This window comes from Perca fluviatilis, chromosome 21, assembly GCF_010015445.1.
Source record: "Perca fluviatilis chromosome 21, GENO_Pfluv_1.0, whole genome shotgun sequence".
NCBI lineage: Eukaryota > Metazoa > Chordata > Actinopteri > Perciformes > Percidae > Perca > Perca fluviatilis.
The window spans coordinates 6,796,520-6,819,157 of NC_053132.1; the positions used below are offsets into that span (position 1 = coordinate 6,796,520).

Below are 22,638 nucleotides of genomic sequence, written 5' to 3' on the forward strand. Positions count from 1 at the left end.
TGATGTTTTTGGCACTTTTTTTCGATGCTTTTGAAGCTTTTTTAAACGTTTTTGTCACCTTTTTCAACACTTTTTTAGCCTCATTTATATTACATTATACTTAACTTTTAAGTGTAAAAAAAAAAGCAGAAATTATAAATTATTTTGACTAATAGTTAAAGTCAGAGGATGTTGAGTGGCTCACAGACTGGTATATGTAAAAGTCTCGATACTGTTTTGAAACCATTTAAACAATTACTTTTGGGCAATTTGGTTGAAAGAAACCCATATTTCTGATATCATTTTTTTTAGAAATGGGTCAAATTTGACCCAAGGAAAACACAAGGGTTAATTATGCTTTAGTTAGCACGAGTGGATACTATATAGTAAAAAAATTAAATTAGTTGTCAGTGATTGTTTTGCAGGAATGATCAGTATCATGTTGACAGCGGTGGAAAGTAACTAAGTACATTTACTAAATATCACACATCACAGCTGTTGCCATTACGCCTTATTTATGTTTGTTTTTGCCTACATAAACAAGTGATTTGACTAATATCTTTATGACTGTATGCCTGGTTAACAGGTAGAATTCATTAGCAGCAATCAAATCACTTTTTGTGTTTGTTTTAGTTTTCTGACAAGAGAAACAGAAGAGTAAAATGTGTAACTACATCTTGAGTTTGGCTTCATTCAACCAGAGAGCAGGAAGAGACAGAACGGAGGTTTAAACAGCTGAGATTCTTTCATTCAACCCTTTATATATATCTATAGCTGAATTGGAAAAATTATTTGATAAATAAATTAGGGAAAAAAGTACAATTTAGTAAAGCAATCACAAGTAGAAGTTCGCAGGTTTAAGACCAGATTTCTAAACTGTCCAAAAGGCACACGTGAGTTGATTTTCAGGAAGCGTTGTTATTCTGTTCAGTGAAGAGCTGCCAAGATATTGGCTGGGATGCGCCATTTTGTTGCCTGCCAACCAACAGAGTGTGAAGAAGGAGATATGTAGACGTTTTCCTATTGTATTAGCATTTCACTGTGAGGTCTTAATAGGAAAGTGACCTCGTGGCCTACAGAAGCTCCGTGTGATTCAGAAGGCTAAGCAGGGAATAAATCATGAACAAATCTAAAACATTTGTTGAAATAGTTCTTGGTGTTGTATCCTTTGAAACATTGCTCACTTCAATTTTTTTTTTTTTTTTTTTTTCATTTAAACTTTTTTCATTGTTGGCTGTCAGCGGCTCCTTTTTCAAATGATAATAATGGCTCTTTAAAAGCTCAATTCATATGCTTGATTAGTAGAACGTCTTCTCTAATCTGCTTTCATGTAGCGCTGCCATTGTCAGTTGTTTCATGAATAGGAACTAAACACACTGTGAATGTCTAATGATTGCACTGGCCAGACAAATTGTGAAAATGCAATGGGCTTGATTAATTAGTACATGTTTTGGTCTTTTGGAAGCAGACTGTAAGTAGAACCGTGTAATGAGTGAGAATAGAGTTCAGTAAGAAGATTTGATTTTCAGTATCAGGGGGATTCTTTTGTTCTCTATCTCTCCACCGGTACATATTCCATATGTCCGGGGATGATCCCCCTGAGTTCAGGTACGTGGAAGACACACCGACTTGCCCGGCCACGCCCTATGCTATTTCCTACAAAGCACCTGTGCTGGCGCGGATTCACTGATAGTTTGATCGGAACCGTCTCTGAGCGGCCTACAGCTGGATAGATAGTCCCTTCACTCAGAGAACCAAGGTTACAACGTAACCGAGCGTTATGATGAAGTCACACTCTGTGAAGTGAATCATTGGTATTCAAATGAAATTTCTAGAAACCACTTCTGCCTAATGGGCCATCAACAGCTCCCCCTGGCCTGCAGCGAGAGGAAATTTCCACTGGAGTTGTTGTTGTCCAGTTACACACTCTTCAACCAATACGACACTGACAGAATGCCCAAACAGTTAGGCCTGATATACCAGCTGTTTGTTGACAGTGGGGAATAGGAGTGGACTACACTGGCAGGAATGCAGGCTGATGGAGGGCGGAAAAGTACTGGGTGCAGCCAGCAACCACCCCCTCTTCCCCCCCACCCTTCACCTGTTAAGCACTCTTCACTCAATGTGTCTCCAGGGCCAGTTTTAAGCCCCAGCAGCCTGCAGTTTCAGGCATCAACAGAATAAAAATTAAATTTATAGAATGAAAAGGGTTCTAATCTGTTGTGGGTTCATAAAAAAGTATGTGCTGCTACTCTTTATTGGAGACTGAAAGGCCACAATTAAATCCATAATGACAACCAAAGCTCCATCCGGTGGTTGTAGTAAAATGTATTTAAAAGTATCAAAAGTGAAAGTAGTCATTATGCAACCCTGAAACAACCCCTGGTATTTATTAGGGATGTACCGATTAGACATTTTCTCTCCCAATACCAATTCCGATAAAAAATTCAGATTTTAAATGTGGGAAAAATAAATACTCAGCAGATATCCCATGTACCTCACTGCTGCTGGAAAAAGTAAGATGAGGCCGGGCCTTGCTGTGGTGCAAAGACCTGAATCAGTGAGATGCCTAATGTTACTTAATGAATGTTACTGATAATGGAAACACTAACTTTTCTAAAGATGCTGATAAAGAAACTGAATTTAATGTGGATCAGTCATCTCTGGCTGATACCTGATCTGCTTAATAAGGGCAGTATCAGCGCTGATCAAAGACAGTATATAAACTGGACCAACCGATCCCGTTGCTCTGGACAGAGACCAGTGAAGGATATTAGAAGCACTTTTCCGGTGCTGGCTGAGCGTTACTGCGCAGCCTCCAACTGAGCTTGAAGATGTAGATGTGACGTGAGCAACTGAAAGTTGTAAGTCTTCTGGTAGCTGTGCCAAGAGAAATCTTGTTTCAAGAATATTTGCGTCCAAACGGATTCATTTGTAAATGACTCAACACGCTACTTCATATTCCAGGCCTATAGGTGGCGCTGTTTCTGCTACAGAAATTCACCAAAAACGGAGAAGAAGAGGCGGAGCATGCACATAAAGCTTGCACGCTGTATACAAACAGACAGTAGAAGAAGAAACCAAACATAATCGATACGCAAGCATGCGGCTTCGCCGTCCAAACGAAGATGCAAGGGCGGCGTTTTCAATTTTTTTCACCCTGGGACCAGGTTTCAAAAACTGGCGTCTTCAGGCAGTGCGTTTACAGGATTAGTTTGAAAACGATGCGTTTCCGTGTGGATGGCCCCTAAAAAATATGAAACGAACTGACCTAAATAAAGGCCATGTCTTTACTGTCCTCAATTTCTTGTGACCAAACACAAATAAATCTCCACCCCAGGTAATAAATCTACTGCTGGCCAAAGCCTGTTCTTTCCCAGCAGGAGCTCCTTCAGCTGATTGACACATTTTTCCCCCCTATACTCTCTTTCAGAGGACACATCTGCCTAAAGGACGACATGTTTTGCTGTGACTGGCTGATTTTAAAGTGTTGCGTGACAAGTGAAATGTTCTGTTGCAGACTCAAAGGTATTTAAATCCAGACTGTACTGCAAGCAAAACAATAAAAAAAACACCTGGATATAAAAGATGCTGATATCTTGTATCACAGGTGTCCTGCTCAAAATACCTTGAGCTGGAAGATTAAGAGCAAGGTTGTAGCTGATATAGTACAACACAAAGCCAAGCAGCTGACATTTGAAAACAATATGACTAATACTTGTTTGGATATTGTCTAGCAGGGATCAGCATATTATCTGCTGTGAGCTGGTAAAGCTGAAATGAGCCGTGATATTTTGTGGGGGCAGATCACTCTGCAATATTAATTTCAGTTTTTTATTGCCCTTCGTGCAAAGTACAAAAAGGTGTAAACTAATGTTTTGATGGAGAGGCACGACAGACTGGCTTTATAAGGACAATCCCAACTGTACTGACGCAGCTGCTGCTTATGTAATGGGAGATTTGACCAGGACACTGTGTTCCCTGACTAAGGAATTTCTAATCAAAACATAGGTGGCAAGCTTCCAGTGGATCATTCACAAAGGGTGAACTTCTGCCCATTAAAATGTATAATAATATAAAACTATATTATATATATATATATATATATATATATATATATATATATATATATATATATATATTATTATTATTTTTTTTTTTTCTCAATCAACTTTAGTGCTTAAAGTTAGTTTGTGAACTTGTTAGTGACAGAGGACAAACAATTACAGTTCAAAGGGCTTGAAATAGGTTTACTATCCTATGTTGCTGTTGCCGATGCTATGCACCTCTAACCCCGTCAAGGAAAGGGTTAACAGAAACGTAGTGTTGGCCAATCAGAGGAGGTTGTGCCAGACTCCGGCCTTTGCCTGAGTCTGTATCTGATCTGTCAGAGGGAGAACAGGAGACGGTTGTGAAGTTTAATGTTGGTAGTCCCCAGAGAAGAAGTTTCATGGCGCAGATTAGAACCCAAATTGAAACATAAGCAACTAAAAATTGTTGAATGTTAGAACATTTTGTCCAATTGGTTGTTATTACTGTGACTTATAAAGTGTCAGGTTTAGTGTTAATAGTGTCAAAAAACGTTAGCTGACGTTGTTGTTCAGTGGCTGGCAAAAAACACCAAAGACCACATCTGTGTCACATTCTCATAAGGGGCTGAGCCCCCCTAAAGTCTGATCCTAGAATCACCCCTGTGGATGGAAGTAAACAAGGAGCAAAGGGCATCTGACTGTGTTATCATCCCGATAAGGATGAAGGTGGATGGAATTCCCTTCAGTTTATGAGCAATTTCAAACTGCATGGCCTTCCCCAAGAACAAGCCCATCGCCAATTTATTGAATTGAATAAAAATCAACATGAAAACAGAACTACAGAAGGCCTTTTAGTACAAAACTGCAGCTGCAGCAGCTCTTTTCTTTGACTGATAGCAAATTGGCCTCTTGTATGTGTATTTTAAAACAAGTAAAACCATTAATGTTCACTAATTCAGCCAAACTGAGCCTGCTCAGTACCACTTAAAACCTCCTCATAAGCATGTCAGATATGGTCAAAAGTATGTAGACACCGTATTTGCACTTTTGCTCTGGGATTGTTTTTACAGTATGGACCTGGCCGTTTAATTCCACTGAAAATAAATCGTAATGATACAGAATACAATGACACTGTAGACAATAAAGTGCATCCAACTTTGCGCTGTGGATCCAAAAAGAAAGAAAATCCTATCTGTTTCTCAGCATATTAAATTATGTGCAAAATGCAACAGTGTCTAGTGCCTTTTTCACGTAGGTAAAGGAAATCTCCAACTTTGTGTCAACAGTTTGTTTGTCCCTATCCTATTTTAACATGACAATGCCCCGTGCACAAACCCATGCTCCAAAAATAAATATTTTTAACGGTTTGGTGTAGAAAAGGTTGACTGGTCTGCACATAGAGACATCAATCAAGTAGGCTGTGTCTTCTTCTTCTGTCACCTTTGGATGAACTGGAGCGCCGACTGTGAGCTAGATCTGATCACCAATATCATTGTTGGACCTCAATAATGCTGTTTTGGCTGACTGGGAGCAAATCCCTGCAGCAGGTTCAACATGTGGTGGAAAGCCAGGTATAATAATAATTATAATTAATTAATTACAATGTTGTCACTCTGTTGTTATTACACACCATATACAGGCCTGAAATACACACACATGCTCAGTATCTATACATGCACTAATGGAGAGATGGTCAGAGTGAGGGGGCTGCAGCTGTCAATGGACAGGCACCCCAAGCAGTTAGGGGTTTGGTGCCTTGCCAAGAGGCCCAGGAGGTGAACTGACACCTCTCCAGCTACCAGTCCACTACCATACTGTGGTCCGTATGGGGACTTGAACCGGCAACCCTCCGGTTCCCAAACAAACTGCCTACAGACTGAGCTACTGCCTCCCCTTAAATTAGTAGGCTATCAGTATACTCGTATTTCCAGGAACATTATTTTGTAATTTGGTTTGTTTGATGACTGATCAGTTAATCACCTATTTATTTATATAATAAAAGCCTCTCTTATCCAGCACCCACCATTCACTAATCCCGCCCCCTCAGCGCTTCCTATTGGCCAATCTGGAACGTAAATACAAAGAATCCCTCCCTCCTATTGGCTGGAGCTCTCCTGTTGTCCTCGGTATCCTCCCCTGATAACAGGGCAGTTGGAGTTACTAGCCTAGCTTCCGACGTTTCCTTACACAGAGCCAGGACCCTCCAAAGCGAGAATGAAGTTCGTTAGGTTTATAATGAAAAACGCCGCCTTGGCCAGTGTGCCAAAACACATCGATCATTTCTCCAAGTTTTCTCCTTCACCGCTCTCCATGAAGCAATTTCTTGATTTCGGTGAGTATTGATCCGCGTTCACATGGGTTATTAACTAACTAACTAACTAACTAACGTAGCTAACTAACACGGAGCTCTGTGGACCGGGACTGTTCGAGCTCTCTAAACCTGATCAGAAAAGTATCAGTGACAGATTATTATCCAATGCATAATTTGTCAAACAGACCACCAACCGCTCTGTAGAGGGTTTGCCTGCAGCAGCATCTGCTCATAGTGCACAGTGTTGCATCAGATCTGTAGCAGGCTCACTGGCTGCACTGTTAGGGCCCTGTGAAGGACACATTGAATGGCTTCTGCTAACATATTACTAATAGGTTATATTTTTCTTAAAAAAAAAAAAAGTCTTTCAGCAGCTTAAGCAAATTGTCCAGAGGAATGTGCTTATTAACAAAGCAAATACCCAGTTGTATTAATAGGGATGGAGGTAATGGTTATTTTCATTATCTCTTAACTGTTTTCACTAATTCAATCAGTCGTTTGGTCGAAATGTTAGATAATATAAAAATCAATATTTCATTGACCAAATTGCTTTTTGTCTTAAAGTAAGTATTGTTCATTAAGTCTATAAAATGTCAGTATATTGTGTAAAATGGCCAACCAGCAGTCCAACACCCAAATAGGTTCAATATTATTTAAGCTGCAAGAGCTTCAGCTCTGCTGATTATTTTCTCTGTGCCGATTCAGGTTCCACCAACGCCTGTGAGAAGACATCTTTTGTTTTTCTGAGACAGGAGCTCCCTGTAAGACTTTCAAACATTATGAAGGAGATTAACCTGTTGCCTGACAAACTGCTCACCACCCCGTCTGTGCAAACAGTGCAGAGCTGGTAAGTCCAACCAGGGAAATTGATTTATGTGTATTGTTGTGATCCAGGTTGCATAACATGTCAACTGTGACATTATATCCCACAACAAGAGAACAAAACGAGTCTCTCAGCCTCTGTGGCTATTCATTAAAACCACGTTGGATACCAGATTTCATCCCCTGACGAGTGAGACGTGTACAGTCATAGCTTTTGGCTTGTTTATGTCCATGTAGTAGGAATGTTCGCCAATTGAAATCCTTCCAACTCGCTCTGTGCAGGGTGGGGGGAGCCTCTCAGCTCTGAACTTTACCCTAGTTTCACATCACACCCTTGTTTTCAAGAGCTGCCTGTCTTTCCTTTAGTGAGCAGTGACCTACAGCCAAAATACCCTTAGAAAGATGGAAAAACAGCCTTTTTAAAACCACAAACTTTCACTTATACAATTACTGCAGGCTCACTCAACTGTCATTTTACAACATATGTTTATGCGTGTGAATCAGAGTGATTATAGATTATATAATTGAAACTTTTTAGTCTTTTAGTTTGATTTCAGTGTAGTTTTAGGAGTGCAAGTACTTCTTATTTTATTTTGACTTTAGGAATTTTAGGAATTGACTACTTTTTAATTTAGTTTTAGTTGTGAGGAAAGCCTTGATTTATCATAGGTGAAAAAGGCAGGATGAAAGAACGCATGACCAAATCAAATAGGAATACAGGGCTTTATAGCAGCTGACATCCACTTTGTTGCATTGCTGCCACTTTCTGCAAGTAGTTACTATTTCATCAACAAGTCAAACAAAACAGGGCAAAGTGGTATACTGTAGCAACCACAGTGGAGCTGATTTTACCTGCAATTCTATTTTGTTTAAGTTTGTGTTGTGTGTTCATTGTAGTTTTTATCTATTAACGACATCATTTTTTTCACAGCTAGTTTTAGTCCAAGATTTCGTTAACTGTAATAACCCTACTGTGAACATCTTTATGATTTTTTTTTTGTCAGGTACATCCAGAGTTTATTGGAGATCCTTGAATTCCTAGACAAGAATCCTGATGACTACAAAGTCCTGGGAGAGTAAGTTCCTAATTTTCCTCAAAAATCTCACATTTGTTCTTGAATGAGACCGAGACAGAGAGAGTTTATCACTCTAAACTGCTGGTACGTTTTCAGAAAGAACACTCCCTCACTCTTTAGACTGTGTGTTTATTTCACATACTTGGGGGGTGGGGGAGGGAAGCATGGTGCAACTGCTGATATTTTGATGCTCTTAAGGTGCTTATTTCCCACACATTTCTTAATGTAGTCTGTTTTCCCAACCACTCTGTCCCTTTGAAAGTGATATAACAGAACTAATGACATCTGGATATCTTTATGTCCTTCCCAGGTTTGTCGACGCCTTGGTTACCATCAGAAACAGGCACAACGATGTAGTGCCTACTATGGCCGAGGGTATCCTAGAATACAAAGAGGTCTTCCCCCAGGACCTAATGACCAACCAGAACATCCAATACTTTCTGGACCGCTTCTACATGAGCCGCATCTCTATTCGCATGCTCATAAACCAGCACAGTGAGTAACGTTCACATTTCCCTGGATTGTTGGCATATACCCAACGCAGCTAGATATATCACGTCACGTTTTTTTGTACCTTCACACACATATGAACATGGTATGAAAAACGTCTTCAAGATTTCTGAATTAGATTACACATTAGCCTTAATTTGGTTTGGTCAGAAGTTTATATTCTTCTTGCATTGTGTCTGCAATGAATATTTTCATTCCAGGCTCTGTTACATTTTTATTTTATTGCCATCCAGGGGGGAAAAAAACAAGTCTCTACTGTGAAATAATCCTTCAAAACATGTCGCCTCACAAACTTTATTGTCAAATCAATTATGGTTTTTCATGTGGGATGTTTTTGTTCGCCTAGGGAGCAGTTTGAGTCGAGTTCACATCATAAATTTTATATTTCAACATGCAACAGGCAGCACAAAATCATTGGGGGTAAAATAGGGGTGTTGAAATGAATCATTGCATCGATGCATCGTGATGCAGACAAGGCTGATTCTGCATCGAGGCAGTGACCGATCATAATCGATTATTGCCTACTGATGTTACTTGTTGATTTTCCCGTCGCTTTTTTTGTTTTGCCTTTTGCTGTTTTTTGCGTTGTTCAAACTCGGCTACATTCAGGAAGTGTCTTTTCTTTTCTTTTTTTTTAGAGCAGATACAATAAAAAGGGGAGTCCATATATATCTGACTGCTTGAATTTGTTGTTGAAAACCATGTGTAGCAACATTTCATAATATTGAGGAAGTGATGCATCGTGATATCGATCTGAACCGTTGACAGGATAATCGTTATCGAATCGTGAGACCGGTGAAGAGTCCCACCCCTAGGGTAAACGGAAGCAAAACTACTACATTTGTTTTGTATACTCCTTCTTCCATTAGTCAGCACTAATTTATTTTATTACATTGATTTCAGTTTTTTATTATTATTATTATATCATCATAAGACAGATTGGCTGCCTCTGGATGATAACATGCTATTTAGAGTTGTGTGCTCTTGTTGCTTGTAGCGTTATCATCATCATCATCATCAGTCATGTGTGGAACAAACAGTGTTGATGCGTATCATGTTGTGATAGTGTAATCTTTCAAAACTACTGCTGCATGAAGGGAAAACCATTATGTTGTGTATTAAGTGAATTTACAGTAGCAACTCGTACCCGTCTTACGGCAGGTTTTGGCTTCTATGTTTTTTTTACCTGCACTTTATTAAAGCATTTCTTGTGTTATAACTTCGGTATCAAACTTCTATACTTCTGGGTACCAGCCGGTGACAGAGCTGGCCATCTGGAATTTGGTCGTTTTTTTGATCCCAGTCAGTCACTGGTACCAGTCATGTGCCAGTGTTTATTCTAGTGGGGGGGGGAGGTTTGGGTTAACAGAAGGTTTGCTGATCCCGGACCACCCCTAACTACGGATCAAACTTTCTGTTGGTGCTGTTACACAGGTTAGACCCTGGGTCTAATCGGGAGAACAATATTCAATATTCTAGACCAAATACCTCGATATCATTATTGCGACGATATTCTAGGGTTGACAATTGGTGCTTTAACAAAATATCTTCACACTTAGATTTTAGATAAATAATCATCAGTAATGTGGACATAATGTCTAAGTGAGGAAAAGGCGAATAATAGAACAACAGTCTGGTAAGTTCAGAAAAGTACATCATTTTACTGTAATGCAGCCTTTAAAACCAGGAAAAGACAACACTTATGTCATATCACGATTTCCAAAATCAAAGACGATATCTAGTCTCATATCACGATATTGATATAATATCGATATATTGACCAGCCCTACCAGCAGCAATCCGCTGTGAGCCTTGGCGCTAGGGGTTTGCGCAGAGAGAATTAGAGTTTCTACAGCTGTGAAATGAAGGTCCGTCTTGGGAGCTGCCGCCCGCTCTCCTCCACAAGCCAGCTAATTCTTGTCTCATCAGGGGTCTGATAAACAGTACATTTATCAAATTCAGTGCCCCATAACGCTATTTTCCAAATACTATAGCTGTCATATTTTACGGGACCCGCGGTTTCCATGGCAATGCAGCCGTCAAGGCTTTCTTGGTATCAGTACCAAAACTTGTATCATATATATTGGCGACATTTCAAATGATCCCCAGCTCTAATTTTTGCTGAACTTGGTATGTTAATGGCCCAATATTTACAGATAACACACTTTGTGCTTTCTGTTCTTCCTAACTTGGTTCTTTTGTTCTCTGCAGCTCTTATTTTTGATGGTACCCTCAACCCTGTCCACCCAAACACCATTGGGAGCATTGACCCTCACTGTCAAGTCGGAGATGTAGTCCAGGGTAAATACTAAATATGCTTTATAGTACTGTTTTTTTTGTATTGTGATCATGTGTTTACAAAATATTTCCTTTTTGTTGTGTATTGTAATCATAATTTCTGACATTGTTGTTGCTCTTTTTTCGGTCAGATGCCTTCCACAGTGCCAAGATGCTATGTGAACAGTACTACCTCCGCTCCCCTGATCTGATACTACAGGAGATATGTGGTAAGCTTACTTTAATTTAATCTTGCAGTTCAAACCCAGTTTTACTCTTAATGCCGACAACCCAAATGGCAAAACTCCTCGTTGTTTGTTCAGGAGATTTAAAAAGGAAACAAGTCCTGTGTGTGTACATACAGTATGAGTGTTTGTATGTAGATAGAACGTTCAGCCAGGTGGACCTGAGAGGCCTCTAATTATAGCACTGGAGCTCTGGTAAAGGCTGAATGAGCCCGGGCTGACTGCATCAGACAATATTGACACAGACCCTTTTCTCTCCATCCTCTCAAACCGCAAAATCAGAGCTTCGCAGAATAATTGCCCCCGATTGAAAACCTCCACGAGTGGTGAGGATAATGCATTTGAAATGAAGTGGAATGATTCAAGAATTTTTGTGTTTTTTTTCTTTTTTTGCAGTCAAGGAGAAGAAGAACTATCCAATAAGCATCGAATATGTGCCCTCTCACCTTTACCACATGCTGTTTGAGCTCTTCAAGGTGCGACACGTCCTGTAGTTTTGAATTATAGACTGACGGATATTACAATGGAAAGTACATTTTAAAAACCACGTTAAGATCACTTTTACTATTTCGTATTATCCTTTTTGTAGAATGCTATGAGGGCCACCATTGAGACCCATGATGACAGCAACAACCTTCCACCCATTCAAGTCATGGTGTCTCTTGGAGATGAGGACATGTCAATCAAGGTGGGTAACAAGTTACAGTACAGCTTCTTGAAATGGACAAACAAGTGTGTTATTTTGGTAAATACGGAAATTGAAAGAGGGACTTTTTGGTTGCTGTCAAATCTTTACAATCTGTACAACACACAAGACGTCTTTTTGGTGTGAACTTTGTTTTTGCATCTTCTGTCTGTGCTTGTGCAAGTTTGTCCCAGGAGATTCCTCCCATAATGTTCACATCACTCACTAACAGCAGGCGGATTAGAGTTTTGGAATTGTCTGTGGGAGGGAATGGGAAAGTGTGTTTTATGTTTGTAATCTCAGTTTAATGAAGCTTATAAAGATAATACCCTTTCAAGTTAATCTTTTACACTGTTGGTATCGCACAAGTTCAAATTGGTGTGGTATTAAGTTAATTATTCAAATAGCTCTATTGAATACAACATGTGGTGTGCCTTTGCTCTCAAAGCTGATAATACCACCCATTTCTTTGTCATTGCCCTAGTCTAGCATTGCCAGACCTATCTCCAGACTATCATTGTGCCAAAATCTTTCTCTAAACCTGTTACCTGATGACTTCACCCTCAATCCCTTTGCGGTCTTTGCAGACCGCAAAGCTTCTAAGCTCTGATAAGATTACATGGGGGCCTTCATGAACCTTGTCTTAATATCCATGTTGTTACCAGGACATGTTAATGCTTGTCGTGACTCAACATGCTTGTTGTGATACCTACACGGTCAGTGATGTACCACACAATAAAAAAGGACTTAAAGTGCTCATATTATGCTCATTTTCATTAATTATATTTAAAAGTTTGAACCAGAATAGGTTTACATGGTTTAATTTTCAAAGAACACCAAATTCTTGTTGTACTGCACATTGTTGCAGCTCCTCTTTTCACCCTGTGTGTTGAGCTCTCTGTTTTAGCTACAGAGTGAGGCATCACACTTCTGTTCCATCTTTGTTGGGAGTCACACATGTACAGTAGCTAGGTAAGGACTACTAGCCAGTCAGTTGCAGAGTATGAGGGCGTGCCATGCTAGCAGCTAGGCGAGCATTATAACGTGTGTTACAAAGTGACCACGTTTGTCTCTGAAGTAAAGGCTGGACTACAGTAGAGCTGTTTGGAGCAGTTGGTGAACAGTGTTTTCTGTTGGAGATGGTAAGTCCCTTTGGGGGGGACTTTGGGCTTTTTCACTTTGTAAAGCTATAACATGCACAAAAAGATATATACCACAATAAAGGAAAGGGAAAAAGCCAAAAAGCATAATATGAGCACTTTTAGGCTGCACTAAATAATATTTTTATATCAACTATTGATCCGATTTCTGTGTGTAATGTGAAAGGTGACAAATCCACAGGTTATCACCGGACTCTGCAATTCCCCTTAGCTTAGCCCATTCATGTCTTCAGCTGTCCTGTCAAAATAAAGGCCGAAAATGCTAAAAAAAAATAAAAATAAACATATTGTATAAACTACATGTGTTTTGTGTGCAATAATATTAATTTATAAAGTAACTAGTAACTAAAGCTGTCAGATTAATGTAGTGGAGTAAAAAGTACAATATTTCCCTCTGAAATCTAGTGGAGGAGAGGTAGAAAGTGGCATGAAAAATAAGTACAAGTACCTCAAATTTGTACTTAAGTACAGTACTTGAGTAAAAGACATTCCACCACTACTAAAGAGACAGATATTTAGTTAGCAGACCCCAAAACAAAGCTAATAGGAGAGCGAAAATTGGTAATCTTAAAGAATAAAAAGCTATCAATCATATTTCTTTTGACTTAAAATACTTGCATGTCACCCTTAAATGTCAGGGTCCTCGATGGAGACAAAGGTGAGCATGCACATTCTGAAAAATATTTTGGAATGACTCGCGATGATGGAATGACTCACCACGACGATATGTGGAGTAAACAAAGAGTAGGGCACTTTGCTTCTACCGTTAAGTAGATGCCATGTGTTCAAGGACCTTAGTCATTCCCTCTCCTTTCTCTGAGCTGTCTCACCTCTCGGTATCCACCTCTGTCTCTACAGGTGAGCGACAAAGGTGGCGGTGTCCCCTTTCGAAGGATCGAGAACCTTTTCAGCTACATGTACTCCACTGCTCCCGCTCCACACATAGGAGAGCGCACACGGCCTCCACTGGTAAGTAGAGATGCAAGCGGTGGGATGGCGGGATTTCATTTATTAACTCGATTTCACTCCTACATATATTGAAAACCAAATCAGGCATAAAGTAGTACCATATGCCATTTGGTGTCATTTCTATACTGCCTACAATCATGCGGATGCTTGTAGGCAGCCATTTATTTAGACTCTCGTTCCTGTTTAAAGATTGAAATCCCGGCCTCATTATATTTCTCAAATACTGAGTGACCTACAATCCACAAAGCAAACTTGACAGCCCTGTTTGTTCCGTGGTAGAGTGCCGCTGCTTGCAGTGTAACAAAGGACAAAGCCTTCTGAAACCCTTGATCCCCTCTTTCTCTCTCCACGCAGGCTGGCTTCGGCTACGGTCTGCCCATTTCTCGCCTGTACGCCAAGTACTTCCAGGGAGACCTGCAGCTCTACTCCATGGAGGGCCACGGCACAGACGCCGTCATCTACCTGAAGGTGAGCCAGCGTGGTGATCATGCATGAAACTGCGACAAGACGGCAAGGGCTTGAAGAGTTCGCAGCACAGAGAAAACTGGCTTGTGGCATCATTCCTTTGTTTAACAGAAACACTCTGCAGACCCGCAGAGCCAGTGCAGGTATGACAAGATATTTGTAATTACACCTGTCTTCTTGACCCTCCAGGCGCTGTCCACAGACTCCATCGAGAGGTTGCCGGTGTACAACAAAACTGCTCTGAAGAACTACAAAGTGAGCCAAGAGGCCGACGACTGGTGTATACCCAGTAAAGAGCCCCTAGATCTGAGCATCTATAAGATGCCCAAGTGAAAATGTGTGCTTCAAGCCTACAGCACATACCATGAAGCCTTCATACTGTCATCTGTCAGTAATTTTTACTAAGGGTCATCTCAGACTAAAGATACAGAGGCTATGTTTTCTTCACATTGCTCGGACCTGTTTCTTTTGGGTTCTTGAAAAAAATATAGCTTACACTTCAGGGATGCAGCTCCAATGTTGCATCACGTGCAGGTCGAGACAGAGGCAGCACCCGGCATGTATCGGTGTGGTGTTGTGACGAAAAAAAGTGGGAATATGCAAAGTAACAGGAGGGTTTAAATAGTCCAGGTTAAGACCCTAAACGTGCAGTAAAGTAATTACAGCAGACATTTGAGGAGCGACATATGGAGGTATTCAGTTGAACAGGGAGAGACCTGTTGTTGAACAATTGGAAGAGATCGTCCTGTAGGAAATGTCACCCAAGCCTTATTGTAGCAACTTCACCCAAAGGCTCCTTTTTATTGAAATGCTTGAAAGAATCTTAAATATTACTAATATTGAACCTTGTTAAAATTGTAAGTACTGTGTTACAGTTGAGTCTGCAGATTTGAACAAATGCATGACTTTTAAGTTCACTCAACTTAAAAGTCATACATTTGTTGTGCTTTCTGATATTTGATTTTGATGTTGCAGCACTTAAGGTATTCACGTTGACTGGTAAGATACAGTGTTATCTTAACATCAGTTTTTTTGGACCAGGCTGAATGTAATCCGCTCTCTTCTGTGCATTAAAGGTGCCCTGCCACACCTATTTCATTACTTTGTGGTAATGTCTGAAGTTCTACCATGGACTCTGTAACATTTTTTTGTGGAAAACATGCCTTGGTTACCTTGTTTCAAGCCATTCTAGCGTGGTATAGAAAGCCTACAGGAAGACTCAGCTCGATTTCTGCCAGTTCTCATTAATATTCAATAAGCTAAGCTGTTTGAATCTGATTGGCTAACAGCTAGCCAATGAGAGCCTGGCTGTCAGAATCCTTTACCCAGCGCAACTGGGCGAGCTAATGAATAGTGATGAGCTCAGGCAGTATGATGTCAGACTGACCAGCTTTTGTAATTGGCCTGATTTCTCCGCTTATTTCTGTTCAGTGTCTAGAGCTGACAGAGGAGGTAGCAGTTCATTTTCACATTCACAACATAACACAAACACATATGGACCTAACATATTTCAAAAAATGCAATTAATATTGGTTTTGTATGGCAGGGCACCTTTTAATTTGTATTAATGGCAGAGTCAGAGAGTATTACATAGGGCCCGTAGTTCTCTCTGGTATACCAGGTTTCACAGCCACCAGAAGATTTGGAGGTTTGATGCTTTTAGCTGAGTTCAATAGAGGCTTGTGTTATTAAACCCCAGAAGGTAGTGCATGCCATGTTTGAGTTCTCTACCAGTCTCCGATTGGTTATTACACTGTGCCATATGAGGAAAGAGTGTCCCATGACCATATGTGTTTTCTTTTTTATCACATTGATATTAACCATGCAGTAAGTTAAAGGTTATTTTTATAGCTACGCTTGTTGAGACTGAAATGTTTGTACAAAGTGTGACTACAATATACTGTAATTAATAATAATAATAAAGAACATCTTAAGTACAAAAGCTTCTCTTGTGTTATTTTATCCTGCGTACGGCGTGTTAGAGTAGACTACAGTTGAATAGGTGATTGATTATTTCAGTCAGTGGAGGATCCCTGTGGGGTTCAGCTGTGTGGGACGAAAAGGGAGAAACAAAGTGGAGATATTTTTTACGTCAATAGCAATATCCATTTTGAACAAGGCAAAATATACTTTCAGCACTTTTTAATGCAGTTTGCTCAACTGCTCTTATTTATTTAGGGAATTGTTGTAGTTGTTTGCTTTTAATGTAATTTTATGAGAGTCTTTCATGAGTGTATGTTTTTTATGAGGTCAGTGAGCCCCTAGTCTACATCCACGACGATCATATCTCTGCAGGGTAAATCCAGACAGCTAGCTAGACGATCTGTTAAATCTGAGTTTTCTGTTGCACGACTAAAACAACTTTTGAACGTACACGTTCCACTCTCTGTAAGTGCCGCCCATGACGATTGTGATTTTAAAGAAATGCCAATAAACCAGAGCATGTTTTTCTCCCATCCCGGAATACTGTGTGGACTAGCCAGACCTTCCTTTGCGGCGCTGTGGAGGAAGGTCTGGCAAAGCCAGACTAGTGAGCGCCTAAACTAATTTTCTATCATTATGTGATAGACAATAAATCTTTTTGAATTGAATCTCATGTCACCGTCACTGGATCTGTTCTGAAGCTGGTGATGAGTTCAGCAACTCTACCCTGAAGTCATCGGATCTTTCAGTCTTACCGCTGAAAGATTCATGTCTGCAGAAGTTCCCACCCTGCTTGTGTTATGGCACTTTTATGCCAGCAAATGACGAGCTGGATCACACTTCTAAAACTTTCCTCTTTCGGCCCACAGCCCAGTAAGACAGAGGTCACCATGGGGAGACAGACAAGTTACAGTCTCGTGGTTGTTTGCGATCAGGGAAATATGAGGCTCATGCAGCTAAATGGTGAGAGCCTTTACAGAGTTCTAATAATAGATAATGAGCTTCTGTTGGCTTTTTGTGTCTCATATGTACACTATATGGAGAGAGAGAGTGATGTTAGTATGTTAGTAATGGCAGTGGTGAAAAGTAACTCAACACATTTACTTTTTAGGTACATTTCCTACACTTCGTACACATACGTACTGTCAACCAAATACTGCATCTGGATTGAACTTAACTGGATTTAGACCTTATCTCTTAAACCCAGCTCCTTTCCCTCTTTAAATTGAATAATGTATTATATAGTTGACTAAGCATACAGATGTTATATTTAATCTAGCACATTGTCTCTTGGGACACCCCTGTTGTTTTTGTGTGTTTTGTTTTAAAGATCCTGCAGATGGCAGATGTCCACTGAGGCTCATTTTACAGTCAGTCTTATGTTTATACCTGGGCTTCATACGAGCCAGCAGCAGCTGATCTAAATACAGCCAACGGACCAGGATGTTTACCCCAGAGCCGCCAAAGCTACATCGAGGAGTGGAAAGAATCCAACAGTGCCCTTCTCCTTATCTCAGCTTATACAAACAAAAGGCTGATAATAAACTCTCCATAGCAACAGGACAACTGCAGTACCGTGGCAGGAACATCATGTCCAATACCTGCGTTAAATGGTTTAATAGAGAGATAGATTTATTTATTAATATGAGTTTATTTCATTCAACAATAAACTGAATGCAAAATTTCATTTCACCAAAGAAGATTAATTTCATATAATCTGCCCCTCTTTCACAAAACATACATTAACAAAACAAATCATTTAGACAGATAAAAGTGATTTAAATACAAATGATTTAGACAGATGAAAGTAATTGATAGTACTTAATGGTTAAAATGTTAGCTAAAACTAAAGGATACATTAAAAAGGTAGCTTAAATTAACTGATAAACATTAGAAATACCCCGCTAAATGGGTAAACAGTTTAAGTAGCTAAAAGCAATGAAGAATTGTTTGAAAAAGAAGCCAGAAGTAGTTTATTTTGAAATGTCCCACTTCTAGGACACCAAGTAGTAGTAGTAGTGCGAATGGAAACTTGAGCAAATGTCTTTGTAACAACATTGATTATTTGTACAGCCAACATTTGGAACATGACCGGTGGTGTCGATAAACGGTAGCACTTGAGTGTAGCTTACAAAAACAGTTGGAAACCATTCAAACCGCAACAGAGGTTAGATGTACACTGGTGTTTGAGGACAAACAACCTGGCTCAGCTCAGTTAAATCCCTCTGTGACCTTTGGCCTGGTGCTCTTACTCATACCGACCATCACAACCTGCCAACATAGTAGCTGCCAACAAAGACCGTGCTGCTGCCCGGCCCACGCCAAATATTTTCACAATGTATGGTCGATAGAGTTTCTCTGGGCGCTTTGTCATTGGAGTGTTGTGAATGCCTTCATGTGCTGCAAGTGTCTGAATTGAAGCATGTGTTGCAGGTTTTCTCTACACCAATTTATGTCGGTCTTCCTGTCATATAGCCAGGGGCGATTCCAGGATTTTTTAAAGTGGGGGGGGCAATAATCAGTCAGGGGGGACCAATAATTTGTCACCTTTTCTATGCTGTTTTAAAATACAGCATAGAAAATCTGCTTAGAAATATAGAACATAATGTAATTCTGCTAAATAAAATTAAACAAATTGTCTATCAGAATACATTACACATTTTCTATAGGCTCATTTGTACTCGGAACTCGGATTTTACGAGGTCAAAGTCGGAAACACGCACCCTGACCTCGGATTTCCGAGCTCGTAACTCGGGTAACCACCGAGTACCCCAAGCTCAAAATCCGACATGGCTGCTCCATGCATCAACAGTTGTGAAAGCTGTAGTAACATACAGTTATAAGTACTTCTGTGTTATTTGTGTCTCACTAAATCAGTCATACACACAGTCCTGTCCAACTTATATCTGTGGACATGTTGCAACTGCGTAATGCGTTGTTATAAACTGGCATTGCTAACAATGGCTAACCAGGCTAGAGCTAATGAAAACAATGAAAATCCCATTTGTAAATGGAACGCATTCAACTCGGGTGTGACGTCATTCTCAGCTTCGGCTTCCGAGTTCCGAGGTAAATGGAACGCACCATTAATCTGCCGCTTTAAAAAAAAATAAAACATTCCAGTGCTGGTTCCATGGTATCGGAATTTTGGATAGTCACCACGGAAACATTAATTGGTCATGTGACAAGGGCTGGAGAAATTGGCAGATAGGCAGCCAAGTGACAGAACTCTGATCTAATGATCTAACGGAAATCACAACTGTCAGACACAGACTGACAGCACTTTAGCTCAGGGGGGCACCCCACCCCTGCATATATCTGTCTTTTTAAGTAAAGAACTACTGGATCATTATAATGATGGGGTAATGGTGCTCAAGTTGGGTTGGGTTGGTCTAGTTTGAACATACCGGTATACGTGTAAGCAGTATAAGTAGTTACCATTTAACTTTCTAATGAGCAGAATTTGCTGTATTTTCTTTGGGTCCATGTGACTGAAAAGAACGGGGCAAAAATAGCACTTGGATTAAATAATATCCTTGGCTTGCTCTGATCGTAGAGTTCAAAGAGAAGCTCATTAAAATATAGTCTAGTTCTCTTCTGTAAAATCACTTTTTAAAGACTGATTTACTCTCCATTTGTTTGTTTAATTTTAATTTTGATAATAGATTCTGTTCAGCATGAGCCGCAGCCCTCACATGAATGCTGGTTAGAGCGTTTTCACACTTCATCCATCTGTGGTCAGTGTGTAGTAACTGTACTGACAAAAGAACAACTCTTACAGTTCTACCACTCCATGCCAACCACACAATCCAGCTGGTCTGTAAAAAGTAACCCCCTAAACTGAGTGTGAAAGATACTGTATATATAGTAGTAAAGATATTGTTTGTGCTTTTACTGTGTCACCTACTGATGACTATGTGAGGTCGAATTCGGACAGTGGTTGAGTTTCTCAGCATGCTGATATGAAGAAAAGTAACGATAACATGTTCAGAAGATCTCCAGTATTTGAAAAGGCTAGTCAGCCATATTTATATTATTAATCATGTTAATGATTTATTATTTTTCCAGCACTTGCATGGCCTCTATCCTCTACATGCTCTGGTCCGAACAGCAAACTCTTAACTGCATAGTACAAGGTACATTTACATTTATTGTACTCTCTTAATATCACAGATACTACTGATAGTGCCTGCTTCTTATAGTTGAAATTGTATGTTAAATGTAGCCTTTTTTCAATTAAATTCTCATCTTATATTGTTGCCTGTGTGTTAAAGACCTCATAGTATGCTCATTTTCAGGTTCATAATTGTATTTACAGGTTGTGATGGATGTTATGCAAATTGTCCTTTTTTATAAGACACATCAGGTCTTCACACTCACAACACCTCTGTCCAGGGCTGTAAGCAAAATGTTGGACATAATAAGGTCAAAGAGACCCAAAGAATCCAAAGTCTTTCCATTACAACCTCACCCACCAAATACATGTGTGATAACCATTTTATCTATTCCTTTAACCTGTAAATTATATTTTCTGTCAAGTTCATCTCCCAAGTTATGGTCTTAATGTTGATTTAAAGTTTACTCTGCTGGGTATACTAAATCCAAATGTAACTTTTATATTTTAATTTAATCTCTAGTTTTTTTTGGCCCTAAAACAGTCCAATTTTAAAATATTTGTCTCCTCCTTATGCTATTAACCTCCCAATTTTCCAGAAATACAAAAGTTCTGCCTCTGTCTGTTCTGGACTTATAAGCTGCAACATCTAATTATTCTTATTTTATCTATTAAGTGTTAATCCCTAAATATTATAAATATACACGAATGTGCTGGCTTTTTAAATGACACTGCAACATTTTCAATCTTTGCTTAAAAAAAAAGCACACTACGCTGTATTGCAGGAGATGGAGAGTCCTTCAACACTTCAGCAGCAGCAGCAGCAGCAGAATGCTCTGACTCAGGTAGCCTCTTTATAATTACCTTACAATATGTCGCTATACTGCACATCAGCTACTGAACATTTCATTTGAATTTACAGACAGAGAACCATTCTTTACATCAAATAGAATGATTTACTTTCACTCTCAATTCTTTATGTGCTGCAACTCGGTGAACTCTGTAGGATACTTCACCTGTTACCTTGAATTCTTAAAGAGGATGTGTTTTATTGCAGGCCTCCACAGTGAATCCAAATACTTGTTGGAGTTTAGAATTGAAGTAATAGGGGGCCGCGTCCATGTGACTTCAGTTAAAAAAATTTTTCTCTGTTTTTGGATTCTTTGTTCACTGTAAAGGTATACGAGAAAAACACATTTTGTTTCATAAATTCAAGGCAACACAGGGTGAGTAATTGATTTACCAATGATCAATTTGAGGGTTAAGCATTCCTAATCCTAATTCTGGGCGACAATCTCTCTTGTCAAGCTGGAACAAACACACTTACTTATGGCTCAAATGATGATGAAGAAGACAGCATACTTTCAGGAAAGACTCAAAGAGATGGGGTGACCTCAGACTGGGACTTCATGCTAGAATGAATAGCTGTGGATGCAGGGAGGGGCCCATAGAAAATGCCTTTCTACAGTCTGTCTGTCTGTCTGTCTGTCTGTCTGTCTGTCTGTCTGTCTGTCTGTCTGTCTGTCTGTCTATCTGTCTGTCTGTCTATCTATCTATCTATCTATCTATCTATCTATCTATCAATCAATCAATCAATCAATCAAACGCACTTGCCTGTAATTTACACCAGGTGGGGCACTAACATCAGTGTGAACCTGCTGGGTAACTGGTGGAAGTCTGTTCTTGGTGTTCAGCTTCTTGTACAGGAGCTTTCAAACAGGAGACCTCATTCAGAGTCCACATGGGCGGATCAAAGAACTTGATACATACCTGATAGTTCAATTTATAATAGTTCGAAGTCAGTGGGTTGTAAATGACAAGGCTGCAGTTTAAGCCATAACTTCCATTCATTCCCCATTGAAAAAATTCTGATGAGGTCTATTTTTTCCTTTTATGGTAACAGAGGGCATCATAAACGTCAGGCCAAAACATTACGTTTTTTTCTGCGAGTGTTTCAGAACGGTGGCCCCGTCATCTCTGAAATATGTATCAGGAACAGTGGAGCTGTGGTCTTCAGAAATATTTGACCAGTCTGACCAACACCTCTCCACAGGGCGGGGGGCGGGGATAG

At 39.8% G+C, this 22,638-nt stretch overlaps 1 protein-coding gene across 1 annotated transcript; it reads left to right on the forward strand.

Moving 5' to 3' along the window:
* The first annotated feature begins 6,147 nt into the window (after positions 1–6,147).
* Positions 6,148–14,910, forward strand: pdk2a (pyruvate dehydrogenase kinase 2a). The gene is made up of 11 exons (XM_039787940.1): positions 6,148–6,342; positions 7,027–7,168; positions 8,148–8,219; positions 8,530–8,714; positions 10,941–11,030; positions 11,159–11,236; positions 11,648–11,727; positions 11,841–11,939; positions 13,955–14,065; positions 14,420–14,533; positions 14,720–14,910. The coding sequence occupies exons 1-11, from the start codon at positions 6,225–6,227 to the stop codon at positions 14,861–14,863; spliced, it is 1,233 nt and encodes a 410-aa protein (XP_039643874.1). The 5' UTR covers positions 6,148–6,224; the 3' UTR covers positions 14,864–14,910.
* Positions 14,911–22,638: the final 7,728 nt, after the last annotated feature.

Bases quoted from the DNA above. Each gene is read 5' to 3' on its own strand.
- pdk2a (XM_039787940.1), top strand. From the start codon at position 6,225: ATGAAGTTCGTTAGGTTTATAATGAAAAACGCCGCCTTGGCCAGTGTG. The intron at 6,343-7,026 runs GTGAGTATTGAT...GTGCCGATTCAG, and splicing joins GAAGCAATTTCTTGATTTCG to GTTCCACCAACGCCTGTGAG. The intron at 14,066-14,419 runs GTAAGTAGAGAT...CTCTCCACGCAG, and splicing joins AGCGCACACGGCCTCCACTG to GCTGGCTTCGGCTACGGTCT.